General features: G+C 54.1%; 11 protein-coding genes across 11 annotated transcripts; 6 read left to right on the forward strand and 5 right to left on the reverse strand.

Moving 5' to 3' along the window:
• Positions 1–543: 543 nt before the first annotated feature.
• CCMA1212_009196 (uncharacterized protein) lies at positions 544–1,026 on the reverse strand. The gene is made up of 2 exons (XM_073706289.1): positions 879–1,026; positions 544–771 (listed from the first exon to the last, which is right to left on the reverse strand). The coding sequence occupies exons 1-2, from the start codon at positions 1,013–1,015 to the stop codon at positions 582–584; spliced, it is 327 nt and encodes a 108-aa protein (XP_073555203.1). The 5' UTR covers positions 1,016–1,026; the 3' UTR covers positions 544–581.
• Positions 1,027–1,754: 728 nt separating this feature from the next.
• CCMA1212_009197 (uncharacterized protein) lies at positions 1,755–2,558 on the forward strand (the record flags this gene model as incomplete). The annotated part of the gene is made up of 1 exon (XM_073706290.1): positions 1,755–2,558. One exon carries the CDS (start codon positions 1,755–1,757, stop codon positions 2,556–2,558), a length of 804 nt encoding a protein of 267 aa, XP_073555202.1.
• Positions 2,559–2,789: 231 nt separating this feature from the next.
• CCMA1212_009198 (Drug resistance protein) lies at positions 2,790–4,577 on the reverse strand (the record flags this gene model as incomplete). Its single annotated transcript, XM_073706291.1, has 2 exons — positions 2,790–3,126; positions 3,199–4,577. The coding sequence occupies 2 exons, from the start codon at positions 4,575–4,577 to the stop codon at positions 2,790–2,792; spliced, it is 1,716 nt and encodes a 571-aa protein (XP_073555205.1).
• A 639-nt stretch (positions 4,578–5,216) lies between these two features.
• CCMA1212_009199 (uncharacterized protein) lies at positions 5,217–6,173 on the forward strand (the record flags this gene model as incomplete). Its single annotated transcript, XM_073706292.1, has 1 exon — positions 5,217–6,173. One exon carries the CDS (start codon positions 5,217–5,219, stop codon positions 6,171–6,173), a length of 957 nt encoding a protein of 318 aa, XP_073555204.1.
• A 1,835-nt stretch (positions 6,174–8,008) lies between these two features.
• Positions 8,009–8,612, forward strand: CCMA1212_009200 (Guanyl-specific ribonuclease N1; the record flags this gene model as incomplete). Its single annotated transcript, XM_073706293.1, has 3 exons — positions 8,009–8,023; positions 8,105–8,282; positions 8,398–8,612. The coding sequence occupies 3 exons, from the start codon at positions 8,009–8,011 to the stop codon at positions 8,610–8,612; spliced, it is 408 nt and encodes a 135-aa protein (XP_073555314.1).
• Positions 8,613–8,913: 301 nt separating this feature from the next.
• On the reverse strand, positions 8,914–10,280 carry CCMA1212_009201 (uncharacterized protein; the record flags this gene model as incomplete). Its single annotated transcript, XM_073706294.1, has 6 exons — positions 8,914–9,088; positions 9,173–9,521; positions 9,579–9,669; positions 9,728–9,822; positions 9,891–9,957; positions 10,023–10,280. 6 exons carry the CDS (start codon positions 10,278–10,280, stop codon positions 8,914–8,916), a joined length of 1,035 nt encoding a protein of 344 aa, XP_073555313.1.
• Positions 10,281–11,362: 1,082 nt separating this feature from the next.
• On the reverse strand, positions 11,363–12,302 carry CCMA1212_009202 (Short chain dehydrogenase andI; the record flags this gene model as incomplete). Its single annotated transcript, XM_073706295.1, has 2 exons — positions 11,363–11,526; positions 11,591–12,302. The coding sequence occupies 2 exons, from the start codon at positions 12,300–12,302 to the stop codon at positions 11,363–11,365; spliced, it is 876 nt and encodes a 291-aa protein (XP_073555247.1).
• Positions 12,303–13,029: 727 nt separating this feature from the next.
• CCMA1212_009203 (uncharacterized protein) lies at positions 13,030–14,846 on the forward strand (the record flags this gene model as incomplete). Its single annotated transcript, XM_073706296.1, has 5 exons — positions 13,030–13,139; positions 13,246–13,959; positions 14,042–14,353; positions 14,413–14,711; positions 14,785–14,846. The coding sequence occupies 5 exons, from the start codon at positions 13,030–13,032 to the stop codon at positions 14,844–14,846; spliced, it is 1,497 nt and encodes a 498-aa protein (XP_073555315.1).
• Positions 14,847–15,768: 922 nt separating this feature from the next.
• CCMA1212_009204 (Protein RDR1) lies at positions 15,769–17,499 on the forward strand (the record flags this gene model as incomplete). Its single annotated transcript, XM_073706297.1, has 1 exon — positions 15,769–17,499. The coding sequence occupies one exon, from the start codon at positions 15,769–15,771 to the stop codon at positions 17,497–17,499; it is 1,731 nt and encodes a 576-aa protein (XP_073555236.1).
• A 2,571-nt stretch (positions 17,500–20,070) lies between these two features.
• On the reverse strand, positions 20,071–20,452 carry CCMA1212_009205 (uncharacterized protein; the record flags this gene model as incomplete). The annotated part of the gene is made up of 3 exons (XM_073706298.1): positions 20,071–20,169; positions 20,257–20,374; positions 20,436–20,452. The coding sequence occupies 3 exons, from the start codon at positions 20,450–20,452 to the stop codon at positions 20,071–20,073; spliced, it is 234 nt and encodes a 77-aa protein (XP_073555310.1).
• A 2,363-nt stretch (positions 20,453–22,815) lies between these two features.
• Positions 22,816–23,697, forward strand: CCMA1212_009206 (uncharacterized protein; the record flags this gene model as incomplete). The annotated part of the gene is made up of 3 exons (XM_073706299.1): positions 22,816–22,962; positions 23,178–23,327; positions 23,524–23,697. The coding sequence occupies 3 exons, from the start codon at positions 22,816–22,818 to the stop codon at positions 23,695–23,697; spliced, it is 471 nt and encodes a 156-aa protein (XP_073555312.1).
• Positions 23,698–26,081: the final 2,384 nt, after the last annotated feature.

A 26,081-nucleotide genomic window follows, 5' to 3' on the forward strand; every position in this document is an offset into this window, starting at 1 on the left:
AGATAACAACTACTATGATGATCCGAGGAAGCCATTTGAAACGACGGCACAAGACAAATCGCGGTCCACGTCAACACGATGGTTGATTTGCTTACCACCCATAGGAGGCCTGGAAGATGCATCATGGACAGTCGCTTCGACTTCTAGCCACCTACTCGTGTTCAAGCTAGTTCAACCGATTTGCCGAAGCCGGACAATTTGGTCAGTCAAAGCCCTTCCGCGACAAAACAAGTTTGGAGAAAGTGAAGCAAAACGGACCGGTTGCCGGTCGACACAACGTAGATCATCAACACCGCTTATATCAGCCACAGAGACATTCGTATCAGGGTTGCGCCTCTGGCAAATTCACTACCGGTCAGCACTTGACAAAGAATTGTCCGTTCGGTAACCGGCCTTTCTTGCAGTTTCCTACTCCGAAATCTCCGATATGTCGTTCTCACTCGTCGTCAACAACCGCCCACTCCGAGCTGGTGTAAGACATGCTCGTCAACAAATTAAAATGAAGTCTTTGGACTATCCGAGGAACTCGGCATCTCGTTCAATCTATTCCTGTGTATCCGCAAAGACTGAAAACTCATCGCTCACAGCGAACCGGGACTTCGGCCGATTGCAGAACGTTGCCTCGTCTGGAGCCAGCCTTGCCTCATAGTCTGGATCCGCAAACGATCCAATGAGAGATTGCATATCCGGAAAAACGAACGTCGTGATGGCATCGCAGTCGATAAAGGTAGCGTTTTCTCCAAATGCAGAACGGGCAGCTTCCTTCTCAGCCTCGGTGTTGAAGTGGTAGCGAGAGTCAGCCGCAGCGCTCCCTCTCAACCGAACTGCTTCTCTGTCCCATCAAACAGAAAGATTTGAGACATATATAGGGGGCTTACGATTGTGTAATCAAGGACACCGTGTCGCTTGCAGACCTCCAGAGCCATGGGGGCGTAGATGTCGGTGTAATGCTGCCGAAACTCCTCGTCACTGAGTCCTTCCTTGGAGACGAGGAATGTAGCCTTGTGCCCGCCATGACGAGTGAATGATTTTACCCCCCCCCCCCCCCCCCCGGTGATAGAACGATATATTCAAAGCACTAGGAATCTGAGTCGTATTTATACATCACTGAATCAGTTTCTTGAGGTGATCCCCTCCGTGCAAGGCAAAGATTCACGACTCTAGCCCGAGACGCCTAGAACTACCGAGATGCTCGTCACAAAGCATTGAGCCCCATGTTCCATCAGCACCTTTCAGTCCACAAGCACTCCCAGTATCTACTTGCCTTGCAGCGCTGACTTGTCATTTCCGCAACCGCCAAGCCAGTGCTTGATCAGATCAAATTCGATGGCGAATCCTCCAACATCTTGGCTCCCGAGTCTGCGGATCTGGCTAACCTTCAAATGGCTAGAATACCGAATCATTCGGTCAGGACGTCGAGCTCGTAAGGGCTTAGACAGATCCATCAACGGGCTCCGTGACATGATCAGGGACCAGGCTGCAGCGTCGCTTCTGCTCCGTTTTTTTTTACTGTACGAGGCAGGCCGGCTGCTTCCAGCGAGAATCGTGAGACGAGACGAAATCTGTTCGCGGTTGGATCTCACGCGTTCCTGATCTCTCACAGAACAACAACTCCCACACACGCTCGTTTCCACAACTGCCACAAAATCCGGACTCGGGAGGATCGATGGCTTGAGGTGGTCAGCATCAGCTCCAGCTCCCGTTCCTGTCATTTTGCATTTCACACCCCAGAATCCTCTCAACCCACAGCCGAGATGGCCTCCGTCGCCAAGGCCGTCGCCGTCCTCGTCCTTGGCCTTGGCCTCGGCGCGTCCGCGACCGGCTCCCGCGGCGGAAGCCTCGATTTCTTCTCCGACGACAAGTGCCAAAACCTCATCAAGGCCGAGACGGCGCCCATCCCCCTCGACGTCTGCATGGTGGCGTCGCCGCTCGGCCGGCTGACGAGGAGCTTCCGCGTCGACCAGAAGCCGTACTGCCCCGACGGCAGCAGGCCCTCGCTGCTCTTCTTCCAGGACTGCGCCTGCACCGACGGCGTCGCCAACTGGATCCCCAACGCAAACTACGGCGACTACGGCAACGGCTCGTGCCAGGCGGGCTGGGGCGGCGACTTTCTCATGTTTGCCCTGTCCTGCGGCGAGTTCAAGGCTCCCGAGCGGACCGTCATCTCCTTTGCCGCGACGTTTCCTTCGCCGTCTACCTTGACGAAGCCCGTTGGCTGCCCTCCGCTTACCAGCGACGCTTCCGCAACGGCCGCCTCCGGCTCTGCTGCTTCTGATACTGCTCGTTCTGCTACTTTCGGCAGCGCTGAGGCAACCCCAACGACCGATTCCAGCTCCGATTCCAGCTCTTCCTCTTCGGATCAAGGCGCCGCCAACTCTTCCTCTTCGTCCCCTGCGGCGACAGGGACACGAACAAACGGTGTCACCGCAACAGGCACACATTCTCAAGCGGCTGCAACGACGACGTCGGCCGCGACTGGAAGATGCCGCGAGATGGGAGCTCTGTACGTTTTGGGCTACGCTGGAGTCTTTGGCCTTGTTTCGTACCTGACCCTGTAGACGTCAGGGCGTCACAGCTCATGCGCGAGATCGAAACAATCAATGATGGTAAAATGTTATAATAGACTACTGTGGTATATATGATGATTAGGTCTAGTCGTCTTTGAAGAGATGCTGCTTGATATATGCATGCTCAATTTCTCCCATGTTATCCCGTGATAGCCGTTTAAATCTAAATCTAATATCTGCCATTCTATGTCTTTCGCGATCCCCAATTGCAAAATGACGAGTTTATGCATTCAAAGTCGTAGCTTCATGATTATGCTTCTTCTCTCCGTCTCGACGTTCCTGGGCATGCCTCCTGTGCTCGTCGAGGATGAACAGCGTCGCTACCACCATGCCCATGCCGCTGAGTCCAACACCCACGTAGAAGGCGCTTCTGCATCCCCTCAAGATCTCTTGCTCGGATGTTCCGGGGCTGATCTGTGATTGTACGGTGCCTGCGATGCCGAGGCCTATGGAGATGGAGTAGTTGATGACGGTGTTGACGAGAGAGGCGGCAAGGCCTTGGTGGTCCTTCGGTAGAGCCTCGCTGAGGATGATGGTCGCGGCTGGGAAGGACATGTCCCTACATTCATTCATATGGTAAGCAAGTGAAGCTGCAGGCGTTTTCAAACGAAGAAAGTAACATCAAACCCACATTCCCCAGGGCATAACGACGACGGAAACAAAAGTCTGCGCCCAGTAAATCTGATGAGCAGGCACCGTCGCTACCAGGATCCCCCCAACGGTGAACGCCGTCATCGCCATGAACATGACAAAGCTCGGCCTCAACTTTCCGAGAATGAGGCCGGTCAAGAAGGCAGCACACGCCCCGGAAACGGCCGTGGCGCTGAACTGGGCACTGCCCTCGAGAGGGCTGTAGCCCCTGATCTGTTCCACGATTTGCCACAGGTAGAACAGCCAGATGCCGAAGCTGGACCATCCAGCAGCTATGCAAGCAAGCACGAAGCCCAGATGGCCGCTGAACAGCTTCGTCGGTAGCAGAGGATACGCCGCGCGGGTTTCGAGGAATGCAAAGAGACCAAGGAAGAGGGAACCGACGATGAGGAGCACATAGACGTATGGAGTGCTCCACCCAGCCACGGGGGCCTGGTTCCAAGCAAAGTTGACCAGAACCAAGCCCGTGACGCCTGCAGCAGCACCGGGGGCATCGATAATCTTCCAGAGCGGCGCCTGGGAGCGTAGGCTTGCGAGACCGGGAGTCGATGGAATGACGAGGGTGCCAGCAGTTGCCACCAGGGCGCAGACCATGGCCATGACAAAATATGCCCACGGCCACCAGACGAACTGGGCAAAGAGCGACGAAAAGACAGCGCCAAGGACGAATCCTCCTGGCGCAGTGGCCCCAAACAAGCTGAATATCATTGCCTTTCTCCTGCCGGGAGGGTATGTGCGGCCGATGATGGCCACCGCCGACGGCACGGCAAAAGCAGGGCCCATGCCCTGGAAGGCTCTGCACACGTCAAAGAAGACGATGGACCGGGACCAGACGCTGACGCCGGCCAGCAGGCTCCAGAGGGCGTACCAGCTGAAGCCGACGACGAAGATGGTCCTGTGGCCAAAGAGGTCACCCAGCCGGCCTGCAATGAGGATAAAGGTGCCCACGGTGAGACTGTAGGCGGCGGGCATCCAGCTCAGCTGCCCTGCATCTTGCGTGCCGAAGCTGTCGCCAATGATGTGCAACGGGGCAATGCATTGGGCCAGTCCGGCCTGAGCCAGCAGCTGGGCCAGGCATAGAGTGACGACGAAGGGGATCTCAACAGCCAGAGACTTGGGGGGCGGGACGCTGCTGGGAGTGAGCTCGAGGGCAAGATCGTTGGATGCGGCCGTCTGCGAGGTTGACAGCTGCGACTCCAGGTCCGGGTCCCTGTCTGCCCCCTCGTGACGCCGCCCTTGCACGGAGACTTTGTCATCTAGCGGCTCCGGCTGATGGCGGCCCGGGCCCTCGTTTTGCGCATAGCCGGAGGAGGCCAGGAAGCCATCATCGGCGTCGGCGCGTCTCGTATCGGAGGCCATTCCGGCGGTTTGGTCCGTCACTGAAGCCCCGCGACAGCAGCAAAACAGGGCGAATCCGAGGCAATGGCTGCGCAGTCAGACATTGCAAAGCAGAGGTTTCCGCCGTTCGAAGTTTAGGAGAAGCAAAAACTATACAGGACCCATTCTCTGTTATACTAACTGCCGAACCCTTTCGTCATGCATGCTGAGAAATAGCTGACCAAACAATTGAATCAGTGTGGAATCCATCCGCTCTGCTGGCTTTGGCCCGCTTTATGGTCGCCTCCTGAGTAATTCTTCCGCACGAACCGCAGTACCCGCAGCGGCCGCAGCACCCGCACTACCCGTTGCGAAGGACCGCCGCAATGAGTTCCGTTGGAAGGACGACCTCATCCCCTTTGCGCGCGCTCATGAGTATTTTTGACGGACAACGGCCATGATAAGGATCGATGGACGGATGTGTGAATATATAGAGCGGGTGTCCTCGGGAGCTATCGCAAGCCATCAATCGCAATCGAGATCTCGGCTAGGAAAGATAACCGCGAGTCAGCTGATACTGTCTTCGACCTGTTTCTCAAAAGACACGGATAGATCCCTCGCAGCGGAGAATTAGGGAGCGAAGCCAAGAAAGCACCAAACCCACCAAGTACCTCGACCGCAATGAAGGCCCTGCAGCTTGTCCGTGAAACCGCCAGCGAAGGCCCTCGCCTGATTCTGAGTGAGCTGCCAAAGCCAGCCCTCATACCCAATCACGTTCTCGTCAAAGTCCACGCCTCAGCAATTCACCCGAGCGACATTGGCAACGCTTCGGGACTTTTCCCGTACACGCAATATCCTCGCGTTATCGGGAGAGACTATGCAGGAGTTGTCGAAGAAGGGCCTCGAGAGCTTATTGGACGAGAGGTATATGGCACAAGTGGGCACTCGTACGCCTTTACCAAGGACGGGTTCCAGGCAGAATATTGTCTGATACATGAGGACGAGATTGCCTTGAAGCCGAAAAACTTGTCGTTTGCTGAGGCGGCCACGATAGGCGTTCCATTCACGACAGCCTTGCAAATGGTCGAGAGAGCGGCAGTCACAGAGGCCGACACGGTTCTCGTCATAGGCGCCAACGGAGCCGTTGGATCAGCGGCCAGCCAGCTCGTCGAGAATCTCGGTGCGGGAGTCATCAGGGCGACCCGAGATGAGTCCGCCGAAGTGAACACAGACAGAGACCCCGAGCTGAATGCCCTGGATGCTCTGACGGATGGCAAGGGGGTGGACGTCGTTTTCGATACTGTTGGATCTCCTACTCTGACGGTCAACGGACTGAAGAAGCTGGCCACAAGCGGCCGCCTTGCCTTCATCGCCGCGCCCAAGTCCGGCGCTCGACACCTCAACATCGACATGCGCGACTTTTACCGCTCAGACCTGAGCCTTTTGGGGTGCAACTCGCTGAACCCTTCGGCGAAAGAAATGGCACGGCGGTTGAACGCCATCACGGAGCTGTTCGAGTCTGGAAAGCTGAAGCCCGATGGCAGGTGGACGCCTGTGCCCCTTGATCAAGCGGTCGAGGCATATGGGAAGTTGTTGAACAAGGCGACGAGGGCCAAGAATGTCATTGTCATGGAGTAGGTGGGAATGCTTTGGTCGTTGGTCTTGGAAGACGAATGATGAATCATGAGCGATGGAATTCTTCACGAGAGGCAGTAGGGTAGATGAATGGTGTATCGATTAGCAAGCGAGGATTCAACCAGCAGTTCCTGCCTTGCGGTGCAGGTACGTGTATCACTAAATGTTCCTATTTGGTAAGTCCTAACCTGAGAAGAGGCATCACGGACAGACTACCCTATCTTGAAAACCAGAGTGAAGGCAAAAATCACATAAAGGGCTTCGTTTGCGTTCCATATGCTCTACCTTTGTTCCCATGTTCATTGCATCCTCTCAGCAGTGATCGTCGATATTCAGGGACTTATCACACTACCCACATACCTTACATACCTAAGGTAGCATACTTACCTAGGTAGTACGGCAGGGATGATCCACCCAAGCAGTTTGTATGTACTCGATTGATGCCTCCCTCAAATTCAGGCCCAGCTGAGAACCACACTGTAGCTCAACTATGATCGTCAGTTAGTAAGTACTCTCTCTGCCTCTCAGGTATTTACCACGCTTAGGACCTGATCTCTACGACATCAAAAATCATCTCTCCTTCTGCCGTTGTTCGCCAAGACTTCCTTCAAGTCCCAAGGGGCCAAGGGTAAGCGAGACCATTGTACGTACTTATGTATCAGCTCCAGAGTTGCAGATGATAAGGCTCAAGCCAATCGCTAAACCTCCGACTTTTGCTGGCGGCAATCCTACACGAGTCAAGTAAAGCGCTGCTCCAGAAAGCCCACAGCTCCAGCAGCTTCACGCATCTCGTACTGGTACGAAATACGGCCCCAGACACGACCACAATTATTACCTTCTCGTTATGGTTATCGCCCGGTAGCGGCAGGCTAGCAGTGGACGATCCGACAGCCCTCAACCCGCAAATGGCACCCAATGATAGCGAACGATTGCTCCCATGGCCTTCCCGATGTGAAACAGCTGAGATGAGCGGCTTTTGTTGAGGCATCCAAAGCATTTTCCCTATTGGAGCGGGCCTTTTGTCATTTCGGATATCTAGCAGGGACTTGTGTCACCATTATCATCGTTGACGGGGAGCTCCGTATGTACACTTGCAGCTGCCGGTAGATACCGAATGACGAGTGCCAGGCAATTGTCGCATGAGCGCGCAGTCTGAATGCCACCATGTATGGGAATCCATGGATAGCCCCTCTTCATCACGGCGACAAGGGAGCAAAATAAACTGGAACCCTCACGATGCCGGAATTCCGTCCACGGAGCAGACCGCATTCCCGTCTAGGCCTATCATGACTGTCGGTCGCCGAATCAGGGCACCACGCTCCATCGAGAAAGTCCCTGGCATCGAGGGGGGCGTTTGTTCCAACCACTGAAGCCTTCACGTGCAGGGAGAGCGATGGACTGGCAAAACGTGGCGTCGAGCCCACGGGGGCCCGTCGCCGAGCGTGATTGTGTGTCGAGAGGGTGCCGGGACGATGATCGCTTGTGGCTCCCTGGACGATACGTCCGTACGTGTGGAGAGGAGCTGTGGTGGACAGCCGTCGGCGGCGGGCTGCGGAGGATCGTCTTTTAGGACGAGGGGCCGTGGAGGAGCGCGCGGGAAGAGATTGGAGAGCTTGGACCTGCCCAACAGGGGAAGACGGAGCTTGGGATCTGGATCTGGAGGGTGCCGTTGATGAAACCAAACGGGCGATCAGAGTCCGGATCGACGGATATATAAAGATCGAAACATGTCTGCGCGGTCCCTGACTGATCGTGGTCCTGCATCCTCGTCGTACAGCCAAGCCCAACCCTCGTCTTCAGCTTCCTCTTTCTTTCCAGACTCTCTCCCGGTTTTCAAAATGGTCAGCTTCAAGGTATGTCCTGCCCAACCTGCAGAGCGTCAGGGTTGCACTCCAACCGTCCACACACGGCTTGCTAACTAGTCGACAACGCAGTTCGTTGCCGCTGTCGCCGGCCTCGCTGCCAGCGCGTCTGCTGCCGCCATCGACAGCACCCTGGTCGACAAGCGCGCTTCTTGCGTGTACACCTGCGGCTCCGTCTGCTACTGGCAGTCCGACATCGACGATGCTCTCGCCAAGGGATACAGCCTGTACAAGTCCGGTGACGATGAAGGTCCGTTGTGCTTTCTACTTTGCTCCCTTGCGGCACAAGCCATGGTGTGGTGACGGTGTTGCGGTGCACAAGACCCCGACGCAAGATGCGTATGTGCTGACGAGGACATCCTCAGACTCCTACCCTCACCAGTACAACGACTACGAGGGCTTCAGCTTCCCCACCGCCTCTCCTTGGTTCGAGTTCCCCATTCTGTCCTCCTTCAAGGTCTACACCGGCGGCAGCCCCGGACCCGACCGAGTCATTTTCGACTCCAAGGGCAACTTCGACTCCCTCATCACTCACACCGGTGCCAGCGGCGACGACTTTGTTGCCTGCAAGAAGGATTAAGGAGAGGGCTGCTTAGATCTGGGTTTGGTCTAAAGAAGGAGGAGAAAGGAAGCCAAAAGGATGAATCCATGACACTGCGCCTCTATGTGTACTGGCAGTATTGTACATTTGCATTGCACAGACACAATATGTATGTACTGCATCTTAGCAAGCCTGTCTTGTTGCTCATCAATCGATACCATTCTGCTTTCATCATGAAAACATTTTTGAAACAATCTTGAGCATGTTGTGAGGTTTTCCCTCGTCTCCCAAAGAATTGTTCGACTCGGTCAAAAACGGTACGCATGCCTCCTCACCCGGGTCAAAATTCAATGACAACCTTCCCGACAGCATCCCCCTGTCGCGTATAGTCGAAAGCGTCCAATGACTCGTCAAAGCTAAAGACACGATCGATGCATGGCTCGGGCTTAAAGTGCGGCTGTTTGAGAAAGTCCAACAAGTCTTCCAGATCGCCCTTTGACCCGACCTGGATGCCACTGTCAAGGGGGGGGGGGGGGGGGTAAGGAAATGTCAGCTTGACGTCAAAGTTGAGCAAAGGAAGAGCCCCAATTTAGACCTACACAATGCTGCACTTCTTGATGATGAGTAGCTGGACCAGGCGAAACATGTCTCCCTGGCCGTGCCCCGATAGGAATCCGACTTGCGAAATCTGACCCTCTCGCTTCACTGACTTTACGCTCTGCAGCAGCGTTTGAGCCCCCCCCTGTTCGATGACGATGTCGACTCCGAGGCCCCCAGTGAGGTCCAACACTTGCTGCTCCCAGTTGGGGTCCTGCTTGTAGTTGACGACATGGGAAGCACCGAGCTGTCTCGCTCGCTCTAGCTTGGCATCGGACGAAGACGTAGCAATAACGGTGGCGCCGGCTTTGGCAGCAAGGCTGAGCGCTATGGTGCTCACGCCTCCCGTGCCTACCTCTCGAGTTAGTCGTCTGAATAGTTGAGCTGACTGTAAGAAGCTCGACTTACCTTGGACAAGCACCGTCTTTCCCCACAGACTGCTCGTCCTCATGTTCAAGGCTGACCAAGCAGTAACACCAGAGCAAGGCAAGATGCTGGCCTGGGTGCGCAAGAAGTGTTAGAACTAATCTTCTCGGTAGAGAGAAGAGAAGCTTTACCTCAGTCCATGACAAGTTGTCGGGAAATTTTACAAGTTCGACCTCTGAGAAGACCACGTAGGTAGCCAGGGTTCCGTCAACATCCTGGCCCGGGGCTGGCATATATCATTTTAGGGATCAACAATCGTCATTGCAGGCTAAAGGTTGCTGGCGGTATTCATACCTCTGGCTGTTGTTTCGCGCCCAGTGACGTTATCTAGGTTGTGAATAGCAACTACTCTGTCGCCGACCTGGGTGATGTAGAGAGTATGAGCGGTGATCAACCTCAACCGAGTATTTCCTCCAGGTTGCTTACCTTGAACTTGGCCACCTTTTCGCCGACCCAAGCAACCTCGCCTGCAACATCCGCGCCCATGATGATGTTGGACGGAACTGGCCAGGGGAAATTGTCGTCCAGCATAGCCAGGTCCTTGTAGTTGAGCGAAACAGCGCGGACCCAAATCAGGACATCGGATGAGCCCCGAGAAGGAATGGCTTCGTCGACAAATATGGCTGCTCGAGGGCCGATCCTTCGCAGGGCTCTCCGCGTCTGTGGGATATCCTGATCGGCCATGGTTCTTTTCTGAATGTTGAGAGATATGTGATATGGCGGCTGTATAGCCAAGTTTCTGAGCCAAAGAGAATAGTTAGGCTGTCGGGGTTCCGGAATGACGAACGGGCAATTATCAGAGAAAAGCATCGTTGATATAGCTGGCAGGATAGGTAGATGTATGCTTACACCATTGGTAGCTCCCCGGTAAGCACCGATCTCAACCACCAGCAGCGCACCGGCTCGTCGTCGTTTGCCTGCCCATTGCGTCGTTGCTGCGAGGGTTTGTCATACGTCGAATGCGAACCAAACTGCAAGAGACGTCGACTGAGGACTCGGTCTGCTGATAGAGCGGAACCGGCCACATGTAGACTGCAGTAGGCCCTAGATAATATTGCGAGCTTGCTTTGAAATCGCCGGTGGAAGAGAGCATTGATAATAGCAACGTCCCTATCGGGATTTGCCTCGGGATCTCGCCCAACTCCTCAGAGGAGCAGCAGCCGGGCCTTTCGGGGACTCTCCACCAGCAACTCCGCCGCTGTGGAGAGGCTTGAACAGTGGCGGACAGATCTCGACAGGGGTGCGGCCGCAACCCCGCATGTCTGAATCTCGAATCAAAGCGCAAGGAACGGAGCTCGTTCAGCTCGATGGAGTAATTGCAAAAAGGCGCGGATAGTGGTGGCAGCGTGATGGGGCATTTGCTCGGATCGCTGGTGGAAGGGAGATGATGGACGGAGATTTTCAAACCAACTGATATGTGCAAGAAGGAGCTGGAGGTGCGACGTCTTCCCATTACCTAAGCCTAAGAGCATCCGGCGGCTTCAGGCAATGCTTACAGGGCGCTGGCAGCTGCTCAGCGGGCAGAGATGCTGAAATTTAGCCCTGGAGGGCTGAACATTCACATCAAGGGGGTTTGTTAGGTGCCCGACTCGATTGTACAGGGCATGTAGAGAGCATCGATCCACGATCACTGTCAACATTTGAAGGATGTATGATTTGGCGAATGTTTGGTCTAGACACCAACAATCTATATCGAGATATATCACATCCAACAGAACCTCGTTCAGGCCGATGCAAATCCACAACTCATCTTCTCCCCCGTGCATCTACGGCCATCCGATCAGACCCATCGTCAGCTGCGGACCGCCTTCAAACTCCTTCGCCTTTTCCTTGAGCTCCTCAACATCCCAGTTCGCCCACAGAAACCGGCCTCGAAGACTCTCCGACTCGGAGCTGGCACACCAGACTGCAAAGTTGCCAGGGAGAAGAGCTGTTCAAAAGTGTCAGTCGAACATCAGTCTGTTCAAACATTGTCAAAAGACCGTGACACTCACCATTGTCCATTGTAGGCCTCGGGATGCCCGAATCAAACGACTTCTGGGACATGTTGCTCTGCACCACGCCGGGGTGAAACTGCAGCACCCTCAGCTCCGGGTTCTCGAAATGCAGGTAGTCGAAGACCTTGACCGCGGCCAGCTTGGAGCCGTGGTAGCTGCTGGAGCCCGGAACAAAGGGGAGCTGGGCAACTGAACTTGTCACGTTGATGAGCGTCGCGTTCTTCTCGGCCAGAGGCACAAAGGCTCGGACGAGGTTGAACTGCCCTCGGACGTTGACCTCGAATCCGGACCACCACTGAGACGCATCAGATGCCAGCACCGTCCCAGAATCAGGCAGTATACCGGCGTTGGCGACGAGAATATCGAGCTTCTTTCCCGCTACAGACGCAAACTTCTCCAGTGCGGCTCGCACAGATGCTTCGTCGGCGACGTCAGCTCGGATGATGTGGACCTCTGTTGCAGGATACGAAACGTTCACAGCCTGCTTGCTTTTTAGCAGGGCAGCTTCTGTTCGTCCCAGCAGAGCGATGCTGGAAGCGCCAGACTGGGCGAAGCTCAGAGCCATGGCGGCTCCAATTGCGCCTCCGCCACCGGTGATGACAACATTCTTGCCCAGAGTAGAGAGCTCGGGACGAGTTGGGGAGATTGCCGCATAGGGATCGTGGTGGTACTGCTTGGTATAGGTGGGAAAGCTTCCAAACTCCGGCATTGTGGACGTCTGTTGTTCGGCAGCAGCGGGAAAGCTTTTGTGGCTGAAAGATGCATCAGTAAAGAGGCTTCGTCTCTCTTATTCTTGTCTTTTGCTGGAAGGAACATGTCATCGGATGCCACGATGCCTTTATATAGTATAATGCAAAGCAATGGGACTCGTCTCAGCGTCCCTCTGGCCGGCTACTAATTGCACCATAGTCCCTACAGACGTATTAGAAATCATCATAGCTAACTACACAGGATCCCGCTGCTTTTGCATGCTGCGTCAGTTGACAACCCGGTCCCACGACGTTGCAGCGAGTGCCGACAAGAAGAGCACGAAGCTGCCTCAATACACCGACGCCGTGGAGAAGCTGATGGGAACGGATGCAACAGCCCGGCAGGGTGGCGGCCGACGGCTTGATGCATGGAAGGGAGCGGCGCGACCTCTTCTGTACTCTGCCGTGTAGAGTAGCCAATCCGCAGTGGTCGACTCTCCTCGATCAGGCATAGTCGTACAGCAGACAGCAGGGGGGCGGCCGCAGCTTGTCAGAGTCTATAAGTCGATTTAAGCTTAGCAATCAAGGACAGGAAGAGGGTTCATGTCGATTCGCCAATAGACATAGGACCCTCTCTTTTCACTTACAAAACCATCCTTGTCGCCTATCTAGGTACTCACTGTACATGCAAACAGCCTCGACGTCACGACAATTGTACCTACTCTCTCAGGAAAAGACTCGTCCAAGATGCCACCAGAGAGATTGTTCGAGAACAAGGCGCCCAAGGCTTGTCGTCACTGTCGTCTCCACAAGCGGAGATGCGACAAGAAATTGCCCAGTTGCTCGACATGCTCCTCGTAAGTGATTGACAACTTGATGGTGGACGATGAACAGTCCATTGCCAATCATACGAGAGGCAAGATACATAGGATGCTGATTCCGGATTTGTCTGAACCCCCATAGTAAATGGACCAGATGCGAATATGACGACGACACCGCCCTCCTCGAGACAGTAGAGCCAGACACGGAGCTCAAGTGGAGCGAGCCCCTTGCCATCAGGCGCTTCTTGTGCGGCCTCGAACTTACTCCCGCCGGCGGAAAGCAGCTCTTGTGGACTGTGTGTCAGGCCAAAGGGCCATGGAACCGTGAGCCCGATTCCAAAACTGTGATGGGACTCGTCAAAGACATCTTCTCCTATGGCGGAACTACCGTAGAACAGGTCACAGCTGAGTACTTTGCCAAAGTCCACGAATGGATGCCCATAGTAGATAAAGCAACGGTCATGTCCGAGCTAGATAGCATATCTCTGCTGGGATACACGGGACCCAGGGACGACTCATTGGCACTGTTACTCTTGTGCATGGACATGGTGAACCACCACTGCCGCCACCCAAATCACGGGCCCAACAACACGCTCTACCGGACAACGAGGCGGCTGTTCTCTCTCGTCGAGACGTCGGGTTATCCCCACCTACTCGCGAAACTGCAGGCTGGCCTGCTGCTGACGACGTACGAGTGTGGACATGGAATGGTCGTCGAAGCTAGCTTGACTTTGGCAACGTGCTTGGGCCTCGTCCGCCAGCTGGACATGTCTGCTTTGCAAAGCTCTGCCACGGGGAAGGCTCCTTATAACTCCAGCCGGAACCTGTGCTGGGCCGCTATCGTCTTTTTGGATCGGTTGGTGTCCCCTTGCCACGTTTTCATCCTTACGTTTGCTTCTTGCTGTCTTATCAAGTGCTATTCTAATACGGAGCGATAGAGCCATCACCCTTTCCTGTCCGGACGGTACTGCTACCTTGCTTATTCCAACAAGAGAACTCCTGCCGTACGATCTTATCCCCTATGTGACCGAAGTCAACTCTACCGAGGTGAACACGGAAACCAAGTTTCAGGCGAGAGTATACGCAGCCCTCTGCATCGGCGAAGCTTTAACAGCCGTTCAGGGCGTCCCCGATGCTCCAGGCTGCGCGGCAGCCGAGAAGCTCCTCCACGATCTCGTTCGTCAGCATGCGGAAACCTCTGACAACAAGGACATCTATCCGGTGTGCGAAGGCATGGCCATGGCCTTGAGGTGTGCTCTATGTGTCCTCCACCTTCCAATAAGGGCATTTATGCTAATAGATAAATCAGTGCTGTTGTTTCACTGTACAAGAGGAGGGTCAAGGATCCTGGGTCTGCTGCCGATGCGAAGCTCACCCTCGACATCAAGTTCGCCTATAACATAGCGTTCGCGATGTGCCGAGTCGAAGGCGTCCTCATCAAGAAGAGGAAGGGCTCGCACGCCCACAGGCTGTGCTTCTCCGGGCTGAGCTGCCTCTACCGCGCGGCAGTAGACCTGGACGAGATCTGTCCCAACGGGTCTTCTCCCGAGGACTTCAAGCAGCTGCGGGAGAACCTCAAGTGGTTCTCCCGTCACTGGACTGTCGCTGGTGAGTCTGAATTTTCCCTCTTTGCGAATCGACCAGTCGTCGGAGAGACAATGCTGATTTATAACGCTGGCAGACCGGTTGCTATGGCGAAACACTTGCAACTGGCGGGAGAGGGTCCTCCCTCGCCCTTTTTAGGAGGTGCCACCGTCGATTTTTCATCATTACTTGTGACGTTTTGGAAGGCAGAATAAAGAAACAACGATTTCAAATACTATTGCTCAACCAGTCATTCTTGGACCATGTTTGACACCAGCGGTAAGCTGTCACGCTTCTCACCACCGTACCTACCCAGTAATTCTCTCCCCCATCCCCTGAAATACCAAGCTGCTACCTGCCTGCTATACCTGAATGGATACAGATTTAAGCAGCCTTTGATATCAAACTCCAAAGAAGACCCTTTCGAGATTGAAAGGTACTATCCAACTGCATCGTACTGCTCTTCTCCTGTTCTCCCTTGATCTTCTCAGGACGACCTACTCAACAAAGATCTGACGGCGCCATCTGGTCGTTTCCCCCACCAAAAGCCACCCATACAGCATACCTGTACAGCCTCACCTCGTCATTCTGCTTGTACACTTTACACGCCTCTTGCTTCACCGTAACTTTGCCAGAAATCAAAGGAAGGCATCGATGGCTTCCTTCCATTCTTTCACCGCCGTGAAGCAACGATCAATTCCGATTCGTCCTCGTCACTGCTGCAACTGCGTGAAGTCTTTCCTTCCCCAAAGCTTACCTACCTAGCCTTCAGAAAAGTGGGGTGATGCGCTGTGGCAGGAGCTGTCAAAGCTAAAAAGCTCCCTGGAAAGACTGGCAGGAGCAGCCCAGCGGCAGTGACTTGCTGACGAAAAGAATCCCGAGCTGCCCCCCCGACCTCGCTCTCCTTTATTTCGTTCCTCGAACCTCTCAAGATTCTCTCATTCTCTCCCCCAAACCCTTTGCACTTTATAGGCTCTTCATCAGCACCCTCATTGCCTATCAACACATTCATTCATGGTGTATATTTTCAGTACTGCCCTAGTTCCCTAGCTGTTTTCTCAGCATCCTCAGCATCGCCGTCATGGAGCAACTCCAAGATCCTGACCAGGACCAGGACCAAGACACGCTGACCCCGGCTCCAGACTCTCAAGCGGCGCCCCAACTGGCAGCTCAACCTCAACAAGCGCAGCCGCAGGCGCAGAAAGGTCGCATACGTGCCAAGAAAGCGTGCATAGAATGCCGCAGACGGAAGCGCAAGTGCGACGGCGTCTTTCCCTGCTCCATGTGCACTCACTATCAGTACAACTGCGGATTCGACGGCGAAATCGTGACCAGTGGCCTGCAGCAGAAGAGGCCCCATGATGCACTCCTCGAGCTTGGTGAAGGCTCTCAGAGCGTCTCGGAGACGCCCGAGGAGACCAGCCGCCCCTCCCCCCTCGTTCGCGGCATCATTGAGCCTGCGAAACGGCGTTACATGAACCAGAACTCGGCCGTGGCCTTTCCCAATCAGCTGGGCGTCGAGCTCGAGTCGGCTCATCCCCCACGGCTCCATTCGTTTGCCTGGAACTGCGGCATCCGCCCCGAGGAGCCGGGCTCTATTCATGCGCCCTTGACTGACTACGTTACCTGGGACGAGTGCAGGCACTACACGGACATCTACTTCGCAACTGTGGGCGTGCCGTTTCATCTTTTCGACAAGGACAAGTTCCTTCAGCAATGCGATACCTACTTCAACAGGCGAAATCAGGATCTCATTCTTGGTGCCTTGATCGGAGCCGTTGTGTCTCTCGGCTCCCTTTTTGCCTTCCGTGACGGCCATCACCTGGAGCCTCAGATCGTCAAGCATGTCAAGGATGTCCTTGAAGACTCGACTTTTAGCCGTCGTCCCTCCATCGATCAGGTCAACGCGTGGATCTTGCGAACTCTCTATCTCCGCTCGACGACCCGACCTCATCTCACCTGGCTTGCGTCCTGCACCGTCATGCACCTGGTGGAGGCTGTTGGTCTTCACCGTGACCTTGAGTCTGGCCTTGTCACCCAAAGCGGCGGGACGCGGGCCCGGGAGGACGAAGGAAGCAAGAGGACCTTCTGGCTTGCTTGGTGCATCAATACCATAATCGCGTACGAGTATGGCCGTACAAAGATTCATTTTGATGGCGAAGACTCTAGACCCACCCCCTTCAACGACACGAGCGAGACCGGCCTCCAGATACGCATGGCCAGAATTTTGCCAAGTGAGAACGTCAATGCCGATGCCGTGACGGTCAGCAAGTCACTTGAGGGTGCCATTCAGAAGCTTGTTGATCTGGGAGACGTCAGGGGCTTTCCCGCCCTTACCCGAGGAGATCTTTGCTTCTGTCTCTACCGTCGCCTGCGCCTCCTCAAAATCAGCATCAGCAAAGACACCTTGGCACACATTCTCCAGATAGGCCAAAGCGCAGTCGAGGCGGCTTACGGCCTGGCACAGAGAGGCGTTCCGTGGTGGAATGTCCTGGGCACCACTTTCCAGTTCTTCTGCGTTCTGCTCGCCATCGACAATCGTGACAGCCTCACCCAGGTCTCGTGGGTGCTCTCTCGACTTGATGGCATCGTGCAAATACTCAATACGCACATGGCCTTTGAAGCATTCGAGACGGCCAAGACGCTGATGAGAGACTTGCTCGTCAAAAAGAGGCAAGAGGTTGCCTTGCTAGAGATGTCGGAAGGTAGTGACATACCGTTCTCTAACAGGGAGCTCACGCCTGACTGGGACATGATGTTGAATCCGTTCTACACGGTTGGAGGCTTCAACTTTAAGGATTTTGGAGTCTGACCTTGAGCCAGATATCATGTACAGTGTGAGTGAGGGATGGAGCCTGGAGCATGGAATCCTTCGGTTGAGGTATGCAATATGAAGCAGGTATGAAGCATGGAACGCGGAATTTGTCGATTGAAGCATGGATTATGAAGCAGGTGGGAAGCATGGGGCACGAAATTTTGGGACAAGCAGGATGAAATCATCGAAGACTGCATTGTGGGCGGATCGGAATATGGAGTACGAAAATTTGCTGGACATTTACTCCACGGGTCATGTGTGTAACGAGATTAATGGTGCTCAAGGAAGAGTAGAGACGAATCGACACGAATTTGTAATTTTCTAATTTTCCATCTTCTCAATTAGCTCCAAGGGTGAGGCACAAGAGTGTTGATTGCAGAGAGCCGAGAGCATCCTGGGCTTTGCGGAAAAATCACCTGCCTAGCGAAGTCATCAGCCATCTAGCCACCAAGGATGTTCTGATGCTTCTTCGCAATACAGATACACATACTCCTCTGGTCCAGCAGCATGATTTGCAATGGAAATAGACATACACTCTCATAGGAGAGGCCGCGCAGACTCGGGAAGAGCGTGGTGGTTAGGGGAGCCTTGTGCGATATCGAATTGGGTCATGACAGCCAGAAGCTACGACTGGTCGATATAAAGACTTGCTCAACAATCTGATCTTGAGCAATCTGCTCTATGGTGGCCATTGCTGGAGGGCGGTCAGGAAGAAATGGTCCGGAAAGTGGTCTCTCCGCTATCTCATCCAGACAGAAAGGTGTCGATGCAGAAATACCTTGGTAGTAGTACCCCCCCATGCCAAGTTTCGAAGGTCGAGCAAAATTGACAAGCAAAATCGAGACGACATGCTTCTTGAACAGCGAGTTGCATCATCACCACCATAGGCAACGGCAAAAGGGATGTTACAGCAAGCTTCAAGCTCCGAGGAAAACAAACCGCCCAATCTGCCACTCCGCGGGATTGGCTCCAAACACTTGCCATTGCCAGCACATCTTTACTAAGATCAAGACCAGTGTCCAGTCAGCGAGACCTCTTCGACGACATCAAGTCGCTCGATGACTGTTCGTAACTGTGCTCCTTCTCGGTCCGAAGCGTCGAACGCCGACCCAGTCTTGTCAGCGAGGCAAGCACTCTACTTGCAGGACCTCCTTCACGATCCTCGTCCGCACGCCCTCTCTTCAAGGAGTCATCGGTTATGACTATTATAACCGTATTATTCGAAGGAGAAAGAGAGACGTGACAGAATGCAAGACCCTTGAAGCATTCGCCAGGCTTCCATCCAAGGGTCTACTGACGAGGTACGCGTAGAGCTGCCGTCCGTCCAATAGACCCATCATCATCCAAGACGCTGCATCTATACCTGTCCAGACCATATCAATGTGGCTGTTACAAAGCGGCCCCCAAAAAAATCGGAATACAACAACAGGTTTGTCAACACGATTCCCCCGTGCCGTCAACTGCCTGTGCTTACTGCGACAGGGGTCTTCGAATGCCGATGCCATGCCACACCACAATTGAGGCTCTGTCGACTGCCTGCCACTAGCCCCATTCCACCCCGGCACAATCCTGTTCGTTTTACGATCCGATTGATTATGGGATCTGGTTGGTTGCAATCGATTCACCACCATCACTTTTTCGTTTCCGAATGCATTCAAAGTCGGCAATGCTTTCAACTCTTCCATGACACCCACCGCACTCCATTGGCCAGTCCCAAATCGCTCTCCTAACCCTCCCCCCCCCGCGTCCGTCCCACGGCAAGCCATTTCTATTACCGTCACCCCTGTTCAGACCAAAGAAGAAGTTCAAGAGGAAGAAAATGCAAGGTGGAACCTCCTGATTCGCCCCTCAAGTCACGGCGACGCTCTCGAGCGGCTTCTTGGTCCATGCACAAGGTAAGCATCTTCCTGTGAGTAAGATTGCCTAATTTGGGTCACCGGCATAGAGTCATGTGTAGCCTAGAGTTCGGGGAGTGATAGACCGTGAATGGCCTCTACTTTTCGACGAGTCAAAGCCGCCTAAAATGGTTGCCTTGCCTCTACCATTACGCATACGACTGTGTTACTCATGCAAGGCAACGGACCGTTCTTGGCCTTTTTTGCCTTGCAGGGCGTCCAATGGTTGTTCAAGGATCACTATTCGTCACATATAGAGAGATGAAAGCATGGTCATGTGGGAAGGTTCTCAGTCTGATAAGTGTCTGTAGTGATTTGTCTAAAGAAAAACAAGCAAAGGAAAGAGCGAGTAGTGCGTTTGCTCAAGGCAATGAGGCCGCCAGTCTAATGGTCTATGTAAGTGGTGCTCATTCTAATGTCGACAATGCAAAAAGAAGATGCAAAGAGAAGGTTCTCGAGATCCAACGCATGCTTAGCCGAATATGCTAGAAATTCCAAAACTCCTCTCATGCTCTGTATGGTAGTGGTGGAATGTGAATTCCGGTCAAGTGTTGCTCTAGATGGGTAATGCCAAAAACGCGGAGACAGGTCGTAGTACCGCAACGGGTTTGCCAGGACGGCACCGTGATGGCTAGCCGCTGCATTCGAAGACGATGGGATATGTTGGCGAAATCTAGCTCATAGAGTATTCGCAGTTGGGGCAACGCCACGACTGGCACATGGGGCAAGAGTCGTTGATCTGGTAGCTGTACCAGCCGCCAGAGCATTTGCACTGCAAGCAACTATGTTAGTCGCCGCCACGATGGATAAACAAGCGGGTGATGGAGATGAAGTTGGAGTTGGAGCGTGGTTGACGTACACATCGCCAGTAGTTTGGCCTCTGCGATCCAACAGAGGTGGGTCTGGATGAAGAGGCATAGGAGCTTCGTCCGGAGTCCTGAGTGCGGCTGCCGGAGCAGTAGTTGGAAGAATCGACGCTGGAAACACCAAGTCAGTCCCGGTCTTCAAACGTTTAGAAACTATACAGACAGATCTTACCATTGACGGCGAGCCATGGTGACGAGTTTTGCTTGCGAAGGAGGAACTCAGGCGTGTGTGAAAAAAGACGGATAGAAGAGACTCTGCTTGCTTGAGTCTTTGTGTGTGAGCGTAAGTAAAGCGTTGAGTTGACTGGTGAAGATGCTCGTTTCAACTTGCACCAAAGTCGACCGTTTCATGTCCAGTATATATATCTGAGAAACCACTACTGGGCCCTCCTCCCGTGACGCAGCGCAAGCCATGCCACAGACCGAAAGCCCAAAACACACCATGGCTTTGAGTCACAGGTCCTAGAGCGAGGGAGTGGACTTGACGCCCTATGTCGAGAGATGCCTGGGAAAACAGCCTGCCGTTGATGGCTTACCCAAGGCCCATGGCCAACAGAGGTGAGAACAGCCCCGATTTTCCCACGGCGGCCATCTTGTGTTTGGTCGAAAGAGAGTTATGACGCGCAGGCGTTGATTCAGAAAGCCAAGGGCCAGTCAGACAAGGTGGCCGGCCCGCCGATAGGGCGAACGCGGTGACGGGAGACGCCTGCGAGGTGACCCATCGATAGGGCGAGCAGCGTCGAGGGCCTGCAAGGCATAGACAAAGGGCGCCAGGGCCTCAGGCAAGCATTCCTGCGAGCTTCCACGGAGCTTCGGTGCTAAGCCTGATGGGATGTCAGCAGACCGGAACGGTGGTGCGGCGCGCACTACATGCGTTGGCTGCGAACTCACGGTTGTTTGTCTGTTCGCATATCCGCCTGCTCGCTGAACGACTCCGAAGGAGCGAGCCCTCATCTCTTTCTTTTGCTTTGCTCAGCTCATCATCTTCTACTACTGCTTCCGTGTCCCACACCAGGGGAGTCGGTCGGCGAGATCCCGCCGCAACCAGAGAAGCCCAGAACCGTCCTCGAATCCTCTATTGAATCCTACGGAGTCCATCACCGGCAGTGCTTCTGCTAGAGCGAGCGTCGGCAGGCAGCCGGACGAGCATCGGCAAACGTACTGGATCGTTAGCTGTGGCGAGTTGTTCGATTTCCTTTTTGTCACAGGGTCGTGTCGTTGATCCCAAAACCCAGGCGACGAAACTGGAAGCACTAGACGAACCCCTGTAGAAACCGGTCCCAGGTTAGCGGCCAGGTTTCACTGTTTTCCCGTAAAGCCTCGAGGCAGTTGAGAGAAACGCAGAAACCAACAAGAGGGGCTTGGCAGCCGAAACCCTTTCTGCGTCCAACAAGCAGAGCAAACTATAAGAGAACTCGACTCACGTCACGAGTTTGCAGCGAGGCGGAGATGGCAGTGCATCGCCCAAATATTGACCCCAGAATCAGACCGACGCCAGGCTACCAAAAGGCAGCAGCTCGAGATGAGGCAACCTGTGGAGCCAGAGCGGAGGTGGCCGCCGTCATTGTCAGAGGGAAGACTGGGAAAGGAAAAGAAAAAAAGAAATCATAAAATCAGCAATAATGAGGCTTGCTCCTTGTCGGCGCTACGATGGATTCCAGCCTCGTTTTCTTTTTTTTTTTTTTCTTCTTTTTTTGCCCTCCCCTCCTTTCTTCTATTTGTCCTTTGCTCCCCCTGCAAAGTCCTGCCTTGACGGGGTGCGTGGAAAAAAACGGAGAGGTCGATGGGACAAGGCAGATCGCGGCAATAGTCTCGTTAGTTCTGGCGTTTTGACGTAGTGCTGGCAGCGCTTCAAGACCAGGCGAAGCGAAATCGAGTTAGGGAGACAAATGGAAGAAGCAGCAGCAGCAGGAGAGGGACAGACAGACAGGAGGCATCACGTGCGACGGCCTGCCAAATCCAGCCTGGGTTGGCATTCCAAGATTTGTTTACTTGTTTGTTTGTTTACTTGACGTCATCTGCTGCCCAGGATATAATGCTAATGTAACTATACAGACGATGGAGAGGCTTGAAGCGTGCGCTATGATGTAGCTGTTGGTTGGGTAAAAAAAACAGGGAGAGCAGCTGCACCAGTACCATCGTGAGCCTAAAAGAGTCGATCACGATGCTGCAGAGCAAGGGGGAGTGAGGACATTTGTCCCTCTCCAGCAGCCTGTTTTCTTTCCTCTTTCCCCTTCCTCTCACTATCGCCAAGTGCCCCAGATTGAGGCTGAAAAGAAGGGATAGAAAGTCGCCATTTCGCTCTCTGATTTGTCTTTGATCCAGCCCTGGTGAGGCTGCGAACAGTCATCAATTGCCCGGATACTCTTTACTGCATTCGCCAATTCTTCTGCCGTCGTCTCTGACCTCGGTATCAAAGTTGGACACACGGCTGAATCTCGCCTTACTCTGCTCACTCTGGAGGACTTCGTCTCGGTCCTTGTATAGCCAAATCCAGCGACCGAGCGGTCCAAGGTAGGCGCGCAAAAGCCGAGAGAGAAAAAGCAGCCAAGATGGCAAGGTCCAGCCTCTCCATCAGTTACTACGCCTTCACGGCGCTTCACTTCGCCTGCTTTGCCCTCGCCATCACCGTCTGCGGTCTCTACGGCGCCGACTTGCAGCGGGCGAAGAACTTTGACAATTACACAAAATCCAAATGGGTAAGATACCGATACTTGTTTCTCGTGTCGCACAGAACTGGAGTCATCGAGTGGTGGCCGGATGGTGATGGAGTGCTGGAGCAAGATAACATGTCCTGTGTGCTACATGTAACTCATCAGGAGGGTCCCAACAGTCACTCCGCCTACTTGCGAATCTCCTCCTGAAGAATGGAAGAATAGAGACGGGACCTCAGCTAACCCTGCTCTCGCCCCAGGTCTATGCCGTCGTGGTAGGCGCTTTGACGGCGGCTACGTGCGCTCTCTACTTCATCCCCTTCATCATCGAGGCTGGCGGCATCCTCATCGCCGCCTGGGATACAATCCTGTTTGTCCTCTGGATCGCTCTTTTTGGCGTCTTCGGCAAGGTACGTTGCCCTTCGATCAAGCTCGCGTCGCACGACACAGCCAGGGGAAGAAGGAATGGAAGGGGGCGCTGTGGGAGGCTGGGATGCAACGCAGAAGCAATCCGAACCGTGTTGTGGATGTTGTTGTTGCTGTCGATATCCTAGACTCGCGGGCTGCGACCAACATGTCGGATACTGACTTGTCAACTCGCACCAGCTGTATATTCACGAACACGCTCATGGCAATGGAGACATTGAACGCATGAAGCACGCCGTATGGGTAGACCTGACCAGCGCACTGCTCTGGCTGATTGCAAGTGTTGCCGCCTTTGCATACTGGTGGAAGCATCGAAATACCCGCACCCGCTTTACTGGTCGAGCGAAGGTCTAACCGGCCTTTTGCATGCTGTGCTCGCCGTGTTCTTCACTCTCGTCCATCTCAAGCCAGAGTGAGAAAAGAAGAAGCGAGGAGCGTGGGGAAGACAGGTGATCGGGTTATGGGCATGAACAAAGGCAGGACAGGCAATATGCAGCAGCAGGCGCTTCTAAGCGAGCATGAGATGGATGGACAGTCTCAACATGCGTGCCTATTCCACATATGGCATGAACGGCGTCCATCTGCGGCAATTTGGCGGCTGGACGAGATATTGATGGATGCTAAGAGTCTGGTGTGGGTAAATTGGGGGGGAGATGAGGATTGAGACGGAGTTGGGTGACAATGTACTGTACTAATGATATGATACCCCTCTGGTTCGTTTGAGTAGGTAGCTGGCGTGGGGATGACGAAGGTTTGCAACGGTTTGCCCTATTCATTTTTCTTTCCATGATTCCGTGCCATGCGAGGCGAGATGCAGTTTGGTTGGACGGGACCTACATCCATCCATGGGGTCCGACTTCGCCTTGGACTCCAAACATTTGGCTTCGACTCTTGTCCCCATTGAGGGCTTGCAAGTCAACCCTCGACAATGATGGTCATCAGATGGTACCAATGCCCAGAATGTGTCGCCATGTCTGTGTGATATGTTCCGTCTTTGTGTCTTGTGTACTCCGTTGTGGGTACATGGATGGGTTGGGGGGGGCGGAAGGCCTTCGTACGTAGTGTATTGAGTACATGTAGGTAGTAGTCCATCTGCGAGTGAACTGTGTGCGTGGACACATACCACACGCCGCCAAGAGTCAGGCCGGCAAGGAGATGTGATGACAGGCTCAGTCCTCTTTCGTCCGGTCGTCTCTAGCCCACGGACACGGCTGCCGATATTCCGTGTCCGTTCTCTTCCCCAGACAATTGAAGGGAGACGTTTCCTCGTCTTTCACCCACTAGAGCAGCACGAAGGCCGGTATTGGTGTTGCACCCAAAGTGGTGCCCGACGATATCCCTCAGATTAACATTGCATTATGCAAGCGGAGAGACCCAACGGAGGGTGAGAGAGGGAAGTGGGAGGGATGAGGGTAGAGCTGATCGACGCGGAGAGCAAGCGAGGAAAGAGATGGATGGGAATGGACGAAGTCATGGTGAGAGGGAGTTGAGAGATCCTTCGTTGACCGGGGGCTTGTTCCCTCTGGGCTCTGAAAGATAGCCGCCGATCGGCAGTGGCACACCACTGTAGCGGCGGTTGAACAGAGGAGAAGGAGAGATAAAAGAACAAGGCGAACCCCAGGACTCCAGGCAATATTCGGTGGCCGTGTGACGTCAAGTTCGAGCGCCCGACTTTCGACTAGAATCTCCGGACACACGTGTTGTCGGAGCACAGAGCAGCCCGTCTGCTGTCAACTTAATCGTCTCATGTCTTGCTGGGTTTGTATGTCCCAAAGTAGCATCCTTTCCTCCCCAAACGTCCGCGCTGTCTAGCGACTCGTAGCAGATGGAAAATCAGAAATCAGAAACGGGGGCAACCCGCCCTCAGTCCCCGAGTCGCGTCGGCGTTTCTCCATCACCACGCTTTCCATGTGGCATGACGTGGTCGGCGTCACTGGTGCAGCTGCTGGCGTCTTTCAGAGCATTTGACCCGTTCAGAGCTTCGCGTGTTCACTCGCGCAGAGCGCGTCCTGGTCCGCATCCTTTGGGGCCAGAATTCGAGCTACGGAGCCCAACAACTGCCATGCCCCGAGCCCGTTTCATCGGCCTTTGGCGCGAGGCGAGAAGAAGAACGAGCATGTACAGTGTCACGGGGGTTCCTGTGTAAGAAAAAAGTAGGGCTTGATGTAGGATAGACAAAGGGCCTGGCGGCGCGAAATCGACCTCTTAGCATCCATGATCCTTGCAATTCCCTAGAGAGGGACGCGCGAAAGCCCGTCAAATCCACTGTTAGACAAGGGGGGACCAAACCACAGCGGCATGGCATGATGCAGCGGTAACCAAGAGGTAGTACTCCGAATTTCACTCTTGTCAGCAGGCTGTGATAGGTGTTGGTGTTGCATCTCGCCCCTGTCACACCACCCATGAGGAGAGACAAACACGGCCAGAATGTGCATCCTCTCGTATCCCCCCATCGACGGCTCTGAAGCGGGAAAGGAAAATAGCAAAGATGGGCGCGATTGGGAAAGGAAACGGGAAGCCTTGTGAGACAAAAAGGATGCGAATGCACAAATGAGACATGGAGCTTATCTCTTCCTGTCAATCCTTCTTCCAGCTCTTCTCTTCTTGAAAACGCAGATTGGTGTTGCAATGGCTGCAATGTCTCATCCTACATATCTCTGACCTACCGAATCTCCCAGACTTCAAGCTACGTGCGTCCCCCATTGATCAATGCGGTCCACATCGGCTGGTCAACGACC

The sequence above is a fragment of the Trichoderma ghanense genome (genome assembly GCF_004382785.1).
Source record: "Trichoderma ghanense strain CCMA-1212 chromosome Unknown scaffold_15, whole genome shotgun sequence".
Lineage (NCBI taxonomy): Eukaryota > Fungi > Ascomycota > Sordariomycetes > Hypocreales > Hypocreaceae > Trichoderma > Trichoderma ghanense.